This window comes from Paroedura picta, chromosome 7 (genome assembly GCF_049243985.1).
Source record: "Paroedura picta isolate Pp20150507F chromosome 7, Ppicta_v3.0, whole genome shotgun sequence".
In the NCBI taxonomy this organism is placed as follows: Eukaryota; Metazoa; Chordata; class Lepidosauria; order Squamata; family Gekkonidae; genus Paroedura; species Paroedura picta.
The window spans coordinates 122062353-122082422 of NC_135375.1; the positions used below are offsets into that span (position 1 = coordinate 122062353).

The window sequence follows — 20070 nt, forward strand, 5'->3', positions numbered from 1 at the left end:
GGCCGTGTGATTCCCATGTGTGCGAAAGCTTGGCCAGTGTCGGACATAAGAGGGGTTGTTCTCCACTGCTGCAGCCATGTAGCTTTCCTAATTAATCGGGTGAATCATTACTCCGGCATAACTTTCAAAGGCAGAAAGCGGAACAAATGGGCCCGTGAACACATGCGAGAGGAGTTCCAACAAGTACCTGCCGCTTGCGGGTTGCTCACGCGTGACGATCGCAGAGCGAGGTGCATTGAAAAAAATAATTCACATTTAGGTCCCACCTGAACCTCTCAGAGGGAAACTGTGGAATGTTTTGCCATTCAGGGTTATGGTGTAGGGCAAAGGGGCAAACGAGTTCATGAAGAAGAAGAAGAAGAAGAAGAAGAAGAAGAAGAAGAAGAAGAAGAAGAAGAAGAAGAAGAAGAAGATGATGATGATGATGATGATGATGATGATGATGATGATGATGATGATGAGGAGGAGGAGGAGGAGGAGGAGGAGGAGGAGTTGGTTTTTATACCACATTTTTTACTACTCAAAGGAGTCCCAAAGCAGTTTACAATCACCTACCCTTCCTCTCCCCACAACAGACACCCTGGGCGGTAGGTGGTGCTGAGAGAGCTCTGAGAGGACGGTGAGCAGCCCAAGGTCATCCAGCTGGTTGCATGTGGAAAAGTGGGGAATCAAACCTGGTTCTCCAGACCACCATTCTTAACCACCCCACCATCCTGCACTTCACCACCCTAAGTAGCTCTGTGTCCTTTTCACTAAAGTCTAGGAGTGTGTGTATTTGTGTCTCTGTTGTGTCTCCCACAAGAATGCAACAGAAAGATGTTTTTATTTGAAATGAAGTTATGTTCTTGCTATCTAAGACCTGTCACAGAAGAACCACGCAAAGCATTAAATACAGCATATAAATATTTATTTACATTTATAGGGGGATTTATATCCCACCCCTTCACTGGTAAGTCTCAGGGCCGGTCACAAACACAGAATAAAATAATCCCAAATACATTTAAAACATAACCCTCGACCCTCCCTCCCTTCCTGGCTGGACAGTCCACAGAGGAAACTAGGTACTGAAGGCCTGAGTGGAGAGGTGTCATGTTTTCATCAGGCGCATTTTATGGATGTAGGTGCCTGCCAAATCCCCAAACGGAGGCTGTTCCGAAGTCTGGGGCCACCACGGAAAAGGCATGCCGCCACCCCAGGCACCTCTGAAGGAGGCGGAACTGCAAGTCGGCTCTCTCTTTGAGATCTCAGTGTTCAGGGAGGTCTGTACGGGAGAAGGCGCCATTTCGTGCTTTATATATTAACTGACCCGGTGTGCCCTAAAATGGAATGCCCTGCATCAGAGAGAGAAGCTTTATGAAGGACAGCAGCTGGCAAATAAAGCAGCTGGAAGACTTCCTGCTAAACTGGGGCCGTAATGAATAAACTACAGAAGTTTTACCCAATTACATTGAGCAGCGGGAGTCAATGGAACGTATCCCTTGACAGCAATTTCCCCAAATTACACTGAGCGACAGATGAGAAGGAGGCGCTTCCTCACTGGTAGCTTTTCATCAGCAGCCATTTCCTCCGATCTTCCCACGAGCAGAGAGAGCAAAGGACAAACCTACTGAAAATATAGGCAATGATGTTGAATTCAGTGGGCTTCAGATCTGCACTTTCTGGCCCCACTTCTGCACCCTCCGCTCATGAAGAGCAGGAAGCAGAGAGGACTCCACCCCCCAGCCCAGCTTCCTTCCTGCTTCCCCCAAAGGTGTTTCTACAGCTCGGCCATTCTGCAACTTGACCTGCCGCATCCAACAGGCCTCCCTTGTCCTGGATTCTATGCATGTCACCATTCATCCTTGTGGTTAGATGAGACTAGGGATGCCAGACCCCCATGCTTGGGCACCTCCCCCCTGTCTGGGCTCACACAACTTCAGTCTGGTATGGAATTCCCAATCGCTCTGGGTGTGTGCAACATCAACCGGTAAAGGTAAAGGTATCCCCTGTGCAAGCACCGGGTCATGTCTGACCTTGGGGGTGACGCCCTCCAGCGTTTTCATGGCAGACTCAATACGGGGTGGTTTGCCAGTGCCTTCCCCAGTCATGACCGTTTACCCCCCAGCAAAGCAAGCTGGGTACTCACTTTACCGACCTTGGAAGGATGGAAGGCTGAGTCAACCTTGAGCGGGCTGCTGGGATCGAACTCCCAGCCTCATGGGCAGAGCTTCAGACTGCATGTCTGCTGCCTTACCACTCTGCGCCACAAGAGGCTCTTACATCAACCAGTAGAAAGAATCAAATAGCTATTTGTGTGAGTGCAGCCATGGGAGGAACCCATGAAATTATATATATAACATTCTTTGCCTCACCACACAACATAGGAGAGAATAACAACTGGTTGTGGGAAAGATATAACACTCTCGAAATGTGTGTTCATTATATTTCATGTATTTTTACCACTGTTGGGGCTGAATCCTAGAGTCAGAAGGGACCATACAGGCCATCTAGTCCACCCCCCTGCTCAATGAGGGATTATCCTCAAGCATCTAGTGGGTTTCCCTGGCAAGTCTCAGCTCACTCCCAGCTTGGCCCTCCCTGGTGGCTGGCCTGCAGTGCTGCCCTGTAACCTGTTTCTTGAACATTTCCTTTTCCTTCCTTCCCTCCTCCTGCAGTTCTTTGTTCATCCAAACAGGCTTCTTGGATCCCCTTCGCTTTGATCAAATTGGGCTTTTTAAATACTCTGTAATCCAACCCTGAGTGCCAGTGAGAAGGGAGCCTATTAAAAAAGGAGATAAATAAAATTAAAGGAACATTCTGTAGTTCCCCGTCCCCTTCAGGCCCAATGCAATTTGGCCTTTCAGCTGAAAAGCGATGGAAAAGGTTTGGTTATTTCTGTCCTGTGGTTTGAGGTCAAGTGCCGAAGGGAGTGATTCAGTCGATATTTGCGTCCTGCTTTGAATACGGGAACAAAGTTGATCTTAAAAGCACGGCTTGTTTTTCCTGGATTGCACCGAGCAGCTTTGTTCACTAGAAACAACTCCCGAGAAGCCCGGCATTTTAAAAAAATGGCTCATTTTGGATTTCACAGTAGTAAAGGTAGAAAATGCCGGTGTCAAAGCGAGCGTCTGGTGACTTTCCGTAGGGCGAGCCTGGGCCAGCCAGGGCAGATTTTTAGGGTTGCCAACCTCCAGGTGGTGGCTGGTCATCTCCTTCATGGGGACAGAGATCAGCTCACCTGACTCTTCTTCTCACCTGAGAGTTTCCGGCAGTTTCCTGGTGAGTTGAACCCCCACCTGATGCTCCCATTTTGCAGCACCCCTTTCCGGAAATTGGCACATATTCTGGGGAATTTTTTCCTTGAGGTCGTATCCGACCGCCCCCCCCCCCCCCGTGTGTTCCACGATTCCTTTGAAAAGGGGCTGTGTCGCCACGTTCTTCATGAGTGACCGAACCTAGACCCTGAAAGAGGGTGACGCCCCCTGCCCTGTTTGCTCCTTCTTCTAGGCAACATAGAGGCATCCAACAGGGGAAGGAAGAGGGAGGCTGCTGGGCGTGGGGGGGGGAGTAAGTGGGACACGCATGGCCACACCAGCCCCCTGCTCCGTTATGATCCCCTCCTGCTTTGAGGAAGTGGCAGGAGTCCAGTCATGCACTGAGTAATGCCCCCCTTCCCCTTCTCTCCAAGCCACAAAATCCAGCGCGGCTGTGCATCATGCCCTTGTGACTATAAAGCCTCTCTCTGCTTGTACTCAACTGTGCGGGGCTCCGGTTCTCCTGGAAGCCAAACCCAAAATGGCTGAAGAAGTGACCTATGCTGACCTGAAGTTCATGACTCTGAGGCAGACCAAGAAGCAGCAGGAGGAAGGGGGAATCAGAGACAAAGGTACCGGGCTGCATACCTCCCCCCCCCCACCCCCAAATCTGGATTCACTCGGAGGCATTTCTGAGGCAGACCAGAAGGAACAGACGTGATGGTTAAGTAGCTGGAGGGCTGGGCTTTCATGCTCTGTCTGCGTGTCACTCCAGGAAGCAATTGGAGACGGAGGCAGAGCTACCCTTGTGGTATGTTTGGTCATGGCGGAGTGGTTAAGAGAGGCAGCCTCTCATTTGGAGAACCGGGCTTGATTCCTATATCCTTCACATGCAGCCAGCTGGTTGAGCCTGGGCCAGTCACCGTTCTCTCAGAGCAGTCTGCTGAGAACAGAGCTCTCTCAGCCCCATCTATGCTACAGGCCTTCTGTTGTGGGGACTGGAAGGAAAGGCGATTGGAAACTACTTTGATATACATGAAACCAGCTGGGTGACCTTGGGGCAGGTCTCGGTTGTCTCGGAGCTCTCCCGGTCTCACCAACCTCACACGAAGTTTGTTATGGGGAGAGGAAGGGTAGGCAATTGTCGGCTGTGTATAGAATGGCAGTGTACATTTGCTAAAGAGAGCATGTGCTAACAGGGGCTCATGGGGATGGTAGTCCATGGACATCTGGAGAACCATTTGGCTTAACAGGGTATCCCACATTCTCTTGGAACGGCAGAGGACCACCTTAGTTTCTCACTGGCAGATATAAATCCATCCATTACACCCCGGGCTGGGATTATTGATTCTTAACGTAGATATGTCTCCTCCTATGGCCAAGGAAGGCTCTGCAGAGGAAGGCCATGGCCAACCACCTCTGCTTCTCCCTAGCCTTGAAAGCTCTTTCCTGAGATCACCTTAAGGCTTGGATGAGAGGCCATCAAGCAAGGCTCTGCAGAGGAAGGCCATGGCCAACCACCTCTGCTTCTCCCTTGCCTTGAAAGCTCTTTCCTGAGGTCACCTTAAGGCTTGGATGAGAGGCCACCAAGGAAGGTTCTGCAGAGGAAGGCCATGTCCAACCACCCTGCCCTTGTAAGCCTCTTGGCTGGGCATGCCATGAGTGAGTTGCAGCTTGAGAGCACTTACATGCAGAGGCATTCCAATGTCAAGGTTTGGTCTTCTGACACCCTAGATCTCTTTCTTCAGGGCTTAAGAGCCAATTAATGCTAACTTAATTCTTTCATTGTGATTGGTTTTGTGCAATTCTTTTGACACTGGAGTTCGGAGTAGAGTGTTTGGCTACATAGGGGCAGGAAATGAAATCTTGCGAGGTGGAAAGAGGTGATTTCAAAGGCAATATTTAGGTGTCAGCTGTTCTCCCCCCCCCCCCAGCCTCTCCACTGGTCTCCCATCGCTGGCGGCTGGCGGCTGCGATTCTCGGGATCTTCTGTGTGGCTCTCCTGGGCGCTTCTGGAGCTCTGAGTTTCAAAGGTAAGCAGCAGAGGGACGGCATTTGGCCATTGCTGGGATTCAGTGCATTTCTGCCACTCCTGGAAGCTCATTGGGGAGGGTGGCCAACTACCAGCTGGTGGTTGTAGACCCCCTGCTATTTCATCTGATCCTCAGGCAACAGCCATCAGCTCCCCTGCCTGCTGCCAAACGTGGCCTGTACGGCATTAGAATCCTTCTGGACAGGAGTGGCCAAACTGTGGCTCTCCAGATTGCCATAGACTACAATTCCCATGAGCCCCTGCCAGCATCTGGAGAGTCAAAACACGCTGCATCAGAGTGCTTCCCCTGTTGGAAGTTCATACTCTCATTAGTCTCTAAGTTGCTGGGGGACTCACGTGTCGCTATTCTGCTGCACAGCAACATGGTGGCCCTGTAAAAGACTGCTTGTGGAACAGGGCCGGCCACATCCCACCTGACCACTGGTGCTGGGAGTTACCAGGAATAGGAAAGAGGCCCAGCCCACACGCAAGTAGGTGCTTACATCACTGCCCATGTGACCCAGAAGTGATGTCATCACATTGAGGGGGACACTCTGGTATTTGGGTAAAACCTCTATGGTAAATTTGGCTTCTACCATAGATTTCTTGCCCAAATTCCAGAGTGTTGCCCCAACACTTCCGGGTCATTTGGGCAGTGATGTAGACACTAACTTTCTCTGAAGGCAAACAGGGAGGAAGTATTCTCAAAGGGGCAGGAAGTCTCCAATTGGGCCAATTGGAGATTATTGGAAAAATACCAGGAAGTTCTTGATCTAATCACGTATCTCCCTCATGCCCCCTGTGGGATATTCTCAAATCCTGCACACTACAAATCTTGCATATTCTAGCATTAAATAACACATGGTAGAAGCAATCATAACAGCAACAGCCGCAGGAAAATTTTATTTATCTTTGTTGTGGATTTAAGTTTTGCAGGTGCACCGAATAGCAAGAAGGCAAAATGAAAACCTGACCCAGCAGAGAGAGATGGTCGAAAACCTGCTGACGACGCTGAGTGTTCTCCAGGACCGGAATCTAAATCTTTCCGAGACTGTGCAGCAGTTGTCAAACAAGGGAAGTAACAGTAAGTAGAAAAGAGCTATAGATTTTGTCAAGGTATTCTGATTATAGGTTTGAGAAAGCACTATTGGATCGCTGCTGCCCTCTACAGGATAAAATGGGAACCAGGGTGAGTGAGTTTTGTTTTCCCAAAATCCAGTTCAGGGCAGTGATAAAACCATCACAGTGACATAGCAGCCACTTTGCTCAAGAGGCCCCAGAATGTTCCTTCTGCAGGTGCTTTTGTTACAGGAAACTGCACAAAACCAGAAAAGTTGATAGATTCAAGTGGGTGGCCGTTTTGGGCTGAAGCAGCAAAAGTTTGAGTCCGATGGCACCTTGAAGACTCAAAAAGTTTGATTCAAGGTATTCTGGAGAAAGGGAGGGCAGCTGGAGTTGTTGTGACACCGCACCAGCCAATAGTCACAGATGCCTTCATGATAGAAGAAGAAGAAGAAGAAGAAGGAGAAGGAGAAGGAGAAGAAGAAGAAGAAGAAGAAGAAGAGTTGGTTCTTATACGCCACTTTTCTCCACCAGAAGGAGTCTCAAAGCGGCTTCCAATCACCTTCCCATTCCTCTCCCCACAACAGACACCCTGTGAGGGAGGTGAGGCTGAGAGAGCCTTGATATTCCTTCTTGGTCAGAACAGCTTTATCAGTATTGTGGCCAGCCCAAGGTCGCCCAGCTGGGGAGGAGCGGGGAATCAAACCCAACTCACCAGATTAGAAGTTCGCCCTCCTAACCATGACACCGAATTGGCTCTCCACACCAAGCTGGCTTTCCTGGAGCCCCGTTTAACACTGAAGCGGTACCCATCGGAGTCCACTTTGAAGGAGGAAGGTTTGCCGCTTGTCATGGGCTGGCAGCCATATTTGCAGTGGATGAAGATCTCTATAATCTGTTTGGCCACTTCATTATCGCTGACCCTCCCCCCCCCCATGGTCAGTTTGGCATGGTCATTGAGGTGCCATGGGTTTTAACGTAAGTCCTGTTCATGTGTTGCATTGGAAAAACAACTCAAAACCTGTGCATATTTTTTGTTAATATTTGCATTGAGCAATTTTCATGACCCACTTAATCATGTGATATAAAACCCAGTTGGTCCCCAGTTGCAAACTAAATGTGGGCCAGCACTTTCTTGCAAACAGACACAGGCATGTACAAGCGAGGTATACATACATTCCGTGTCACATGTGACATGTGTCTGCTCCTGTATCCGGAGAGGGAGATGCCCCTGGCTTCTTTTCCTCTGCCATGATCTCAAGAATGGCTTTAGACAAGGCAACACATTTAGAGTCCAGTGGCACTTTTAAAACTGACACAGATGGATTCAGGCGTGAGCTTTCCTGTGGATGCACTCTTCCTCAGACAATGGAACAGGGATCATAAGAGTACAGATATAAGGAGAAAGGAAATTAGTAGCAAATCAGGGTTTCCTTTCTCCTTATATCTGTACTTGTACGATCCCTGTTCCATTGTCTGAGGAAGAGTGCCCGCACACAAAAGCTCACACCTTGAATAAATCTTTGTTGGTCTTAAAGGTACCATTGAGCTCGCATTTTGTTGTGCTACTTCAGACCAACATGGCGACCCACTAGAATCTACCTTTAGACAAGACAGTCTGTCTGTAGGGGCAGAGATTGGTGGGTAGAGCCTGGAGAGAGCAAACTCTGTGGAGCGGAGGGAGCCCAGTGTGTATATGTGTGGAGAGGGGGTGATGTCACAGACTCTGTCCTCCCAAGCAGCCCTTATCTTCAGGGGGAACCGATCTCCTCAGTCTGGAGAGGAGCTGTCGTTCTGCCCCACCTGGAGGCCGGCATCCCTATTTCTGTGGTGTGGCTTCTTCATGGTCTTTCTCTTTTTTAGGCCATCGATGCAGCCCTTGCCCAGAGCGGTGGATACAGCATGGGGAGAACTGCTACTACCTTTCAACCAAGTGGAACTCCTGGGAAGAAAGCAAAGTTCAGTGCGCGACACTCAACTCCAGACTTCTTAAAATTGAGAGTAAGGAGGAGCTGGTAAAGACTGCCTCTCTTCTTTCTTCATGATTTGGGTACCATTTCACAAGGTCTCCATGTTGGTCTACAGCCAGAAAGCAAGATACGAGTCCACTAGCCCCTAAAAGACCAAAAAGATTTTCGGGGAATGAACGTTTGAGAATCAAATCTTCCTTAGTCAATAAATTGTTTTGTGCATTTGGAGGGGGGTGAGTAGCGGGGTACCTCAGGGCTCGGTGCTCAGTCCGGTACTTTTTAACATATTTATTAATGATCTAGATGAGGGGGTGGAGGGACTACTCATCAAGTTTGCAGATGACACCAAATTGGGAGGACTGGCAAATACTCCAGAAGATAGAGACAGAGTTCAACGAGATCTGAACACAATGGAAAAATGGGCAAATGAGAACAAGATGCAATTCAATAAAGATAAGTGTAAAGTTCTGCATCTGGGTCAGAAAAATGAAAAGCATGCCTACTGGATGGGGGATACGCTTCTAGGTAGCACTGTGTGTGAACGAGACCTTGGGGTACTTGTGGATTGTAAACTAAACATGAGCAGGCAGTGTGATGCAGCGGTAAAAAAGGCAAATGCCATTTTGGGCTGTATCAACAGAGGCATCACATCAAAATCACAAGATGTCATAGTCCCATTGTATACGGCACTGGTCAGACCACACCTGGAGTACTGTGTGCAGTTCTGGAGGCCTCACTTCAAGAAGGACATCGATAAAATTGAAAGGGTACAGAGGAGAGCGACAAAGATGATCTGGGGCCAAGGGACCAAGCCCTATGAAGATAGGTTGAGGGACTTGGGAATGTTCAGCCTGGAGAAAAGGAGGTTGAGAGGGGACATGATAGCCCTCTTTAAGTATTTGTAAGGTTGTCACTTGGAGGGCAGGATGCTGTTTCCGTTGGCTGCAGAGGAGAGGACGTGCAGTAATGGGTTTAAACTACAAGTACAACGATATAGGAAATCAGGAAAAAAAAATTCACAGTCAGAGTAGTTCTACCTAAGGAGGTGGTGAGCTCCCCCTCACTGGCAGTCTTCAAGCAAAGGCTGGATACACACTTTTCTTGGATGCTTTAGGATGCTTAGGGCTGATCCTGCATTGAGCAGGGGGTTGGACTAGATGGCCTGTATGGCCCCTTCCAACTCTATGATTCTATGATTGATTACTGGGTTTCCCAGCAGTATTGGCCAACCCCCTTATGATTCTTCTCTCCCAACAAATGAAAAGATGCCCAGTAATAAGTGTGCTAGGGCAGTGGTCCCCAACCTTTTTATCACCGGGGACCACTCAATGCCTTTCACTGTGGCCCGGTGGGGGGGGGAGTTTACTCCTCTACTCTCAACCACTGCCCTAACGCTCTCTGATCGCTATGGTAATGTTTAAACATCCCTTCAAAATAAGAGACAGACACGCCACAACAATGAACATAAGGAACATTTTATTTTCATGGAAATTTTAACTCATGACAATGACCAATCAATGGGAACCCTGAGCTTGTTTCTCTGCGATGAGATAGTCCCATCTGGGAGTGATGGGAGACAATGACACCCAAAGTGTGTTGTAAAGGGCCAGGGGGGACAAAGTAAAGGGCCGGGGGGGGGAAGGGTCCAATTAGTCGAGGGTCCACATGTGGTCTGCCGCCCAAGGTTGGGGATCGCTATGCTAGGGTACCAACTTCCGGGAGGGCCTTGGAAAGCTCCTAGGATTACTACTGATCTCCAGGCTACAAATAATAGTTCCCCTGGAGATAGATTCAGATGGGCTGCCGTGTTGGTCGGAAGCAGCAGAAAAACATTTCAGTCCAGGATGGGTTTGGCAGCCTGTCTGGAAGCCACCTTGACTTGGGATTATGCAGCACAGAAAATTCTCCAAAAAACTGCCAAAAAATACACCTTATTTTTAAATTCGTAACATGGCACCATTTTTGCATCATGAAACCCCTTGTATTATTTTATGCTCCCCACAGTTCCGGCAACGTTTTTTCAGTGAGGCTTCTGAAACTAGACTTATGGCGACTTTTCTTGTGTGACGGCACTGAGGACAGTCTTTTCTTGATACATAAATGTTAGTGTGTTTCTGGTCTCCTCCCCTTTTCTGCTCACAGTCCCTCATCTACCAATGGGCGCTCGAGCACCTGCCGCTGATACTGTGTCTTTGTCAGCGATCACATGAACATGCCATCTGCCCCGGCAAGCAAGCTAACTTTATTGCTATGTAAATTAGTAGAAATGACCCTGTGGCATGCATGGCATTTCCTCCCCAGTTTTCCACAAATGCTCCTGAGATGACAAAGCTCTACTTCTGATCAGTGACCATGGGGGGGGGGGGAGGGGGGGCTTGTTTGAGGGTTTATCAGACTGGCAAAGTGGAGGAGTCTGAAATGCTGGATCCAGGTTGCAGGATAATGGGGAAGTAGAGCTGCTTCAGGTTATGGACAGAGGCCCCCATTTTGGGCTCGACAGTGATTTAAGAAAACTTTCACTGAGGAAGGGATGGTTTAGTGGGGGCTTTACGTTTGCATGGGAGCCTGCAGTCCATCCTGCCCACTCTCTATGAGGAACAGTAAACCTCAGGAGAGGAAAGGTGGTACTTTTTGGCATTCAGAACATTCTGTTTGTCCCACAGAAAAGTCTCTATGTCCATGAACTACAATTCCCATAAGGCCCCACCAGCAGCATGTGCCAGAGTCGCAGTCAAGTGACTTTGGAAAACAATGGAGGAAGTTCCCTCTCCCAGAGTTACAGTCAGAACAGTTTAGGGTGCAGAATTGCTCAAAAATGCAACAGCACAGATCAGAGCATGTGCACAAATGGGAATGCTTTTAAAAAGGGTCGGTGAATTGACTGCAGAGGAAAGTCGTACATGCATAATAGGCCCTCGACCCGCTTCTTCTCCGAATGAACGAGCGTTTTTTCTGGTCCAAGACCAACCAACAAAAATAGATCCCACAATAAAACTTTCCATGGTAGTATCATATATATTTCATGGTGAAAATATTAATAGCAGTATGAATAGATCTATATAGGTAAAATACATTTTAAGCAGAGAAAATACATCAAAATGTATTCCCTTCATTAGTCCAAGAACTTCTAAATCTAGAAGCCAAGCATCCAACTTAGCTCCTTTAAAGATTAATTCTGTATTTCTTTCTGACAAAATATGCAGGGGAAGCCTCGGATGATAGGGGGATGACAGCTTCACGGATCTGGCTCTAGATCAGGGGTAGTCAAACTGCGGCCCTCCAGATGTCCGTGGACTACAATTCCCAGGAGCCCCCTGCCAGCAAATGCTGGCAGGGGGCTCTTGGACATCTGTCCATGGACATCTGGAGGGCCGCAGTTTGACTACCCCTGCTCTAGATCTTACAGTCAGGAATGGCAGATTCAAAGGTCTCGAGGTCACCCCATCGCCACTGAGGCTTCAGTGTCCTTCAGGCGGAATCTTTTTAGAACTGCCTTCAAGAACAGCAGAAGGAAGTTCCTAAAGGCCAAAGTGCTCTTGTAATGAGGGCTTCAGCCAAACCTCATCCAAGATGGTTGCCCCAAATAGTACATTTTTCATTTTCTTTAAGTCATGTTGTCTTTCAGCTTCCCGAATCCTTTGCTCAACTAGCACTTTGGCCTGTTCATAAGTCATGGTCAAAAGCAATTCTTGTGAGAGGTCACAGATCTACTCCACACTGAGTTGAACCAAGGAGAGACGCGATTCTCCTGCGGGGCCAAGGGCTGCAAGATCTTTTTGGGGTTTTTTTTGGGGGGGGAACTAATTCTAATCAGTAGAGAAACACAGCAGACTACATCTCAGCCTCAACCGAAACCATGCCAGCTTCCAACCAGCAGGGTTAGAAAGACCCTTACTGAGAGCTCCCAGGGGAGCCTGGAGATCGTCCAGAGACAGCCTGGAAAACAGGGCAGCTTGTGTGTGACATTATAGCCCGCTCTCCCTAAACCCCACCTCCCCTGAGCTCCACCCCCAAATCTCCAGGAATTTCCCAACCTGGAGCTGGCAACCCAACCCTGGCCACCTCTTTCTCCACCATAATCTGTGCCTTGTTTGTGTGCCGGCTGGCTGGGCAGACACAGCACTGTGGCTTTGTGCGTTCCTCTCTTTGACAGTGGTGGGTTTTTTGGCAAAATGGAAACTTATTTTTGCCTTTCCTTGTTTTTTTCTTTCTCCCATTCAGGCTTTTGTGCTGGAGTCAAACCAGGCCAATTACGCTTTCTGGATTGGCCTGATCCGCAGGACAGCTGGCTCACCTTGGCTGTGGGAGGATAACAGCACCTTCCCGAGTGACCTGTAAGTCTGTGTGTGTGTGTGTGTGTGTGTGTGTGTGTGTGAGTGAGTGAGTGGGGTCCTCATGGCGGTCCCACTTGGGTGAGAGAGGGAGCCATAGAATCCTAGAGTGGGAAGGGGCCACAGAGGCCATCCAGTCCAACCCCCTGCTCAGGGCAGGATCAGCCCAAAGCATCCAGGATTAGTATCTGTCCAGCCACTGCTTGAAGACTATAGGAAAAACCCCTCCCTCCCTCCTCCTCCTTCCTTCCTTCCTTCCTTCCTTCCTTCCTTCCTTCCTTCCTTCCTTCCTTCCTTCCCTTAGCCTTGAGTCCTATTCTCCTTCCTTCCTTCCTTCCTTCCTTCCTTCCTTCCTTCCTCCCCTCCTTCCTTCCTTCCTTCCTTCCTTCCTTCCTTCCTTCCTTCCTTCCTTCCTCTCTCCTTTCTGTCTCTTTCTCTCTCTGCCTCTGTCTCTCCATCTGTCTTTCTCTCTCTCTCTGTTACTTTCCTATATCCATCCATCCATCCATCCATCCATCCATCCATCCATCCATCCATCCATCCATCCATCCATGTATCTCCTCTGTCTCCCATCCATTCCTTTGTCTTCTGTCTTATATTCTATGTTTCTTCCTGTCTTTCTTCCATCCCTCTATCTCCCCTTCCTTCCTTCCTTCCTTCCTTCCTTCCTTCCTTCCTTCCTTCCTTCCTTCCTTCCTTCCTTCCTTCCTTCCTTCCTTCCTTCCTTCCTTCCTTCCTTCCTCTCTCTGTCCTTTCTGTCTCTTTCTCTCTCTCTCTCTGCCTCTATTTCTCCATCTCTCTTTCTCTCCCTCTGTCTTTATCCTTCCACCCACCCAGCCATCCATTCCTTTATCTCCTTTCTGTCTTCCTCTCTCTACCACAATTTATCTCTCTCTATCTGTCTCTCATGGACTCATGAGCATGCACAGTCCGTGGATATCAGCCCCTTCCACTAAATATCAGCCCCTTCCGTGGATATTAGCCCCTTCCACACTGTGACCCGCCACGAGCCGCAAGGGAGTGGCGGGAAATAAATCTAATAATAATAATAATAATAATAATAATAATAATAATAATAATAATAATAATAATAATAATAATACCCCTTCCACTGCTGAACTAGACTCCAAAAATCCTAAAGTGGGAAGGGGCCATGCAGGCCATCTAGTTCCACCCTCTGCTCTATGCAGGATCAGCCTGAAGCATCCAGGAGATCTACCATTCTAGGAAGTGTGTGCATTCTGGGCATTTTTTAAAACAACAAATGATTATTTTTCTCTTACAGGTTTAAAATTCCGGAAGACGGCTCCAGTAATTACCCGATCTGTGTGTCTATCCAGGGTGGGAATCTAATTGCATCGGATTGTTTGGGGTACCGGTTCTGCATGTGTGAGAAAGTGGTGTCTCCAGCGTAATTATGATGTAGAACTTCAAATGTAACCAAACATTGAGAAAATGGCTCCTTTGGAGGGGGGGGGGGATTCCATAGCATTATTCTTCACTGAAGTCCTTCCCGGCCCCAAATTCCGCCCGCTCACAGCTCCACCGCCAAAGTCTTCAGGTATTTCCCAACCCAGAGCTCCCAGCCCTAGAGAAAGCAGAGTAATTGTGTAAACCCAACAGATCCGAATGGATTTGTACTCAGCCACACAGCATCTTGGAAAGCAACAAGTCTGATGTGAGCCAAACCAGCTGGTGCTTGAGCATGCCATCGCAGAATGTCGCTTGACAGTCTGTGGCCCCTGGAGGGCAACGAGGATGCTCTGTCCTCTTAAGAACATCGGAACAGAAGCCATATTGGATCAGGCTAATGGCGCCTCCAGTCCAACACTCTGGTCATCCAAAAATTCACCAGTGTTGCCAGAACACCAGAACTCTGTTTCCCCTCAAGAATACTGGACATCCACATAAAGTGTCCCTTCTATACCTTGTGGCTAAGAGCCACTTGTGGACCTCTGCTCCATGTGGTTGTCCAGTCACCGCTTGACGCTGTCTGTGCTCTTAACGCTGTCTGTTCTACACCAGGGGTAATCAAACTGTGGCCCTCCAGATGGCCATGGACTACAATTCCCATGAGCCCCTGTCAGCATTCGCTGGCAGGGGCTCATGGGAATTGTAGGCCATGGCCATCTGGAGGGCCGCAGTTTGACTACCCCTATTCTACACTATCTGTGAATTTCCCATTCCACACTCTGCCCCCATATCCTCCTTGCTTCTCTCTCTCTGTTTTAATTAATATTTATTAACTGCCACTCCTGGATCCTGCCGGCTGATGGTGGCTTACAATAAAAATTTAAAACCCACATAAAATACATAACAATGCCCTATGAAACAATACTAGTGGCAAAAACCCAACAGATAGAGCTCCCCCCTCCCGCCCATCCGTACCCGGTCGTAACAGCTACCACCACACCCGGGGGGGGGGGCATCTTCTTCTTCCTGGGTTTCCTGGAGGTCCACTTCTGTGGGATTAAAAGAACATAATAGCCAGGCTCTTCGCAAGTAGGAAACGTAAGAAAAGTGGTGATGATGAAAAACAGCAGGACAAACCATGTACAGTTCTCTGGAAAAGGTGCCGTGAGGGGACATCGCAGCAATATATTTTCTCTACCACAAGTACAACGTTAGTGCTGTCTCGTCTTTTATATGAGAGGATGTTGGTCGAGCTCCCATCTTGCTTGCAAGAAGTGATTTGGAGAGCCAAACACTCAACCTACAGTTCATCAGAACCCCAAATGCTAGAATAGGGCCAATCGTGGCGACTTCGCAACTAACAACAGCGCATTCCTTTCCGTGACGAGGGGGCGAGCTGGCCTACTGCAGAGGCAGGACGATGCGAAAAGCACTATCAAGGACCTTATGCGGCTCTGGACATCTCTGAAACATGCCAAGTAAACTCACGAAGTCTGGATAATCTTCCCCTATGGCCTACTGTTCAACTTTCTGAGATCAAAAATTTGATAGGTACACTGTGGCCGGGTAAGGCAGGTGGATTTGACTAAGTCCCCCCGGACCTAATTAAAAGAAATGCAGAATGGTGGGCACCGGTATTGGTCAATTTATTCACGATGATTGATAAGACAGGGAAAATTCCAAAGGGTTGGGAGGTAGCAATCATTGTACCCATACATAAAAAAGGGAATCGGAATGACCCAGCCAATTATAGACCGATAAGTCTACTAAGCGTAATAAGCAAACTCTACGCAAAACATCTTCAGTGGAAACTTCAGGATTGGCTGGACCAGAATAATTTTCTGGCAGACGAACAAGGAGGATTTAGGGAAGGTTGTTCAACACAAGATCACTGTACAATACTTGATCATCTCGTAGTTAAATACTCTTCCAGCTCTATGACAACCCTGTATGCAGCTTTTGTTGATTTGAAATCGGCTTTTGACTCTGTGTCAAGGGAATTACTATGGGAGAAATTAGATAAGACTAACATAGATAAGCGTCTTCTATTTTTGATACGTGCTATGTATGAAAATACTACCATCAGAATTAAGTGTAATGCCCATGGTCATCTGACTAATTCTATTAAAGCACTTAGGGGAGTTAAGCAGGGTTGTGTTTTATCACCCCTACTGTTTAACATCTTTATAAATGATATGGTTGAACATTTTCGGAATAGTGAATTACATCCCCCCATTTTAGCTAACTGCTCTATGCAGATGACGCTGTCCTGTGATCAAGAACGCCACATGGAATGAGAAGGGCCTTGGTTCTACTGGGTACTTACTGCCAATTGAACCAGCTAGAGGTCAATCATTCAAAAACAAAGATTATAGTTTTTGGTAACAAACCTAAAACATATACATGGCATCTCAATTCATCACCCATAGAACAGGCCAGATTTTACAAATATCTGGGAGTACTATTCCAATCTAAGGAAGGCCGAGCGTCAAAGAATTGAGGCTTTTGAACTCTGGTGCTGGAGAAGACTCTTGCGAGTCCCTTGGACTGCAAGGCGAACAAACCGGTCAGTCCTAGAGGAGATCAACCCTGACTGCTCTTTAGAAGGCCAGATCCTGAAGATGAAACTCAAATACTTTGGCCACCTCATGAGAAGGAAGGACTCCCTGGAGAAGAGCCTAATGCTGGGAGCGATCGAGGGCAAAAGAAGAAGGGGACGACAGAGAATGAGGTGGCTGGATGGAGTCACTGAAGCAGTAGGTGCAAACTTAAAAGGACTCCAGGGAATGGTAGAGGACAGGAAGGCCTGGAGGATCATTGTCCATGGGGTCGCGATGGGTCGGACACGACTTCGCACATAACAACAACAACTATTCCAATCAAATGGCCGTAGAAACTCCCATATATCATACATTTCCTCAAATGCCCAGAGAAGCTCAGGTGCCATTCAGAAATTCTTCTGGCACAAAGGTGGGCGTAATGTTCCCTCAGCCCTTAAGCTGTTCAAGGCAAAACCTCTAGCACAGATGGTGTATGGGGCCCCACTGTGTATAAATGCCAATATTTCCAGCCTAGAAAAGACCCAGGCTAAATTTTTAAGATCCCTGCTCCAAGTACCAACCAGCATTTTCAACGCTGCAATCCAGGTGGAAAAAGGAATGTATTCTGTCCAGACCAGAAAATGGATATGTACGTCCATGTACTGGTTAAAATTGCTTTTTTCCACAAAGGGTTTGCTTTACCTAATGATGTCTGAATCATTGGTTGTGCCGTGGATATCCATTCTTGAGAAAAAACTTTGCTCATATGGTCTATCCAAACAGTTAATACTGTCTCTGGGTTTCAACCGAGCAAAGGAAACGATAAAACAAAGAATCCTAGATATCCTTCGCCAACAGGATTTCAATCAAGTAAAAAATCCACCTTTTCCAATGCCTCCACTTAATAATTTGAGGCCATTTCCTTATTTATCTAATCTTGTTTTCCCAGAACATAGGAGATCATTTACTCTCTTACGATATAACATGCTCCCATCCACTTTTGGGGAAGGCTTAATTCAAAAAAATACCCAACTGTGATCGTTTATGCATCTGCCAGGATGGGAACATTGAGACATCTGAACATGTATTACTCCAATGTAGGCTATACGATCAATTCAGGGGAGAACTTATATCTTCCCTACAGAATAAGCCCAACTCAGAGGCGATCACAGACATGTTGTCAGACAAAAGCACAGAAATAACTTATGTTGAGGCCAGATTTGCTTGGAGAGGAATCAAAACAAGGAAGATCTGGGTGGATTCGGAGCAACTTAGGTAAAGATACTCTCAATTGCTTGAGATAATGCTTGTGAGTTTTAAAATTAGAATGATTCTTATAGCTGGAATGTTTTTAAATTTTATACTATTTTAGTTATCAATGATTCTTTTATCTTGTTAATGCCAGTTGTTTTTATGTATTTTGTAATTTGACTACTGGTCTAGTACCGTAATAAATTTATCTATGTCTATGGCCAATCGTGGCAAAAGATTATTGCGCATCCAACAGAGTGCTTTATGACAACACCTTCAGCCTATGAAACAAATTTTAGTTGAGACTTGCTACTTTTCTGTCTCTGAGACCCATTCCACACGGGCAGAAAAGGCTGTGGTGCTTATATCATGCTTTCATACATATTCCTTTTCCTCTGGCTTTCCAGATAATCCTTCTTTATTCATGGCTATCTTGGGCAGTTCCTCGTGCAACTTTCCACAGGCCTGCTTCTGCTCAGGGACCTCCATTTACATTTTCCAAAACATCTTTGTTTTTAGGACTTTGTACCTGTAATTTCAGCTGAGATACTGACTTACCTCCATCCAGTTTATCTTCCTGCTAGTAGGAAAGCCCATTTAAAAAATGGGCCCTGGAAAGGGTTTCCCGCAGCCTCCGCCGCCAGCTCCTTGGTTGGGCAAGGGGCCACAGAAAGCTCCCCCCCCCCGCCCAGTAATCCGGTGTCTCCAGGAGGAGCTGCTCAGCCTGCGAAGTGGCGAAGAGGCCTTTGCGGGGCAAACAGCTAGGGAAAGCCCCCCCCCCCCAGCGTCTGCAGACACAGAAACCTGCGAGCCATGGATGTACCCTACTTGCCGGCCAGGAAGCTTCTGGCAGTGAGGCTGGGAGAGCAGCTCAAAGAGGCGGGCGCTCCAGGGACCGGCCCAATCCAGACTGGGCGTGTCCAGAGTGGCCCGCTGGAGCAGAAGCACCGGCTGGATGGCAGATTCCTGTGTCCCGAACAGCATCTGGACAGCAGACGGACAGCACTGCCCAGATGGCCATTTCACAAATAAATAGAGGAACTGTGGCAAGGATTTCAACCAGCCCATTGTAGGCTCCAGCGAAGAGCCTCTTGTGGCGCAGAGTGGTAAGGCAGCCGTCTGAAAGCTCTGCCCATGAGGCTGGGAGTTCAATCCCAGCAGCCGGCTCAAGGTGGACTCAGCCTTCCATCCTTCCGAGGTCGGTAAAATGAGGACCCAGCTTGCTGGGGGGTAAACGGTCATGACTGGGGAAGGCACTGGCAAACCACCCCGTATTGAGTCTGCCAAGAAAACGCTGGAGGGCGTCACCCCAAGGGTCAGACATGACCCGGTGCTTGCACAGGGGATACCTTTACCTTTACCTTTATTGTAGGCTCCCCTCTGCCACCCACAGCAAGCGATATGGCGGAAATATGGGCAAGGCGTGTGAACAAAATGGTGGCTTGGCAAAAGAAGGAACATTGTTCAACAACGATACATTTTAAACTGTACTTTGTATTTTACTGATTGTGGATTTAAAAAATGTTGCGAACTTCCCCGAGCCTGCTAGTGGGGATGGCGTGGTTAATAAATTGAAATTATAATCATAATTTTAAAAATCAGAAGTGGTTATTAACACTTAAATATTGCTTGTTCCAGAAAACATTTCTATTATAATTTAGATTTAGATTTATCCCTCTAGTCCAGCTCGTGGTGGTTTACAGTACAAGAACAAAAATATAATACAATATAATAAAATTACGGTGAAAAATTAATAAGTAGTAACAATTAATAGAGCCTCTTGTGGGGCAGAGTGGTAAGGCAGCCGACATGCTGTCTGAAGCTCTGCCCATGAGGCTGGGAGTTGAATCCCAGCAGCCGGCTCAAGGTTGACTCAGCCTTCCATCCTTCCGAGGTCAGAAAAATGAGTACCCAGCTTGCTGCTGGGAGGTAAACGGTAATGACTGGGGAAGGCACTGGCAAACCACCCCGTATTGAGTCTGCCATGAAAACACTAGAGGGCGTCACCCCAAGGGTCAGACATGACCCGGTGCTTGCACAGGGGATACCTTTACCTTTACCTTTTAAGAATTAATACGTAGATAGATAAGGAAGAGTTGGTTCCTATATGCTGCTTTTCTCTACCCGAAGGAGTCTCAAAGCGGCTTACAGTCGCCTTCCCTTTCCTCTCCCCACAACAGACACCCTGTGAAGTGGGTGGGACTGAGAGACCCCTGAGGTTCCTGCTCGGTCAGAACA

At 47.8% G+C, this 20070-nt stretch overlaps 1 protein-coding gene across 2 annotated transcripts; it reads left to right on the forward strand.

Annotated features, from left to right (window-relative positions):
• Window positions 1-3736: 3736 nt before the first annotated feature.
• On the forward strand, window positions 3737-18022 carry LOC143841641 (oxidized low-density lipoprotein receptor 1-like). 2 transcript variants are annotated; one of them, XM_077346256.1, is made up of 6 exons: window positions 3737-3865; window positions 5168-5266; window positions 6194-6349; window positions 8191-8342; window positions 12519-12631; window positions 13914-18022. In XM_077346256.1, the coding sequence occupies exons 1-6, from the start codon at window positions 3775-3777 to the stop codon at window positions 14041-14043; spliced, it is 741 nt and encodes a 246-aa protein (XP_077202371.1). In that variant the 5' UTR covers window positions 3737-3774; the 3' UTR covers window positions 14044-18022. The 2 variants fall into 2 exon arrangements, with proteins under 2 accessions (XP_077202371.1, XP_077202372.1); XM_077346257.1 differs by having other exon boundaries at window positions 8191-8328; window positions 13914-14052.
• Window positions 18023-20070: the final 2048 nt, after the last annotated feature.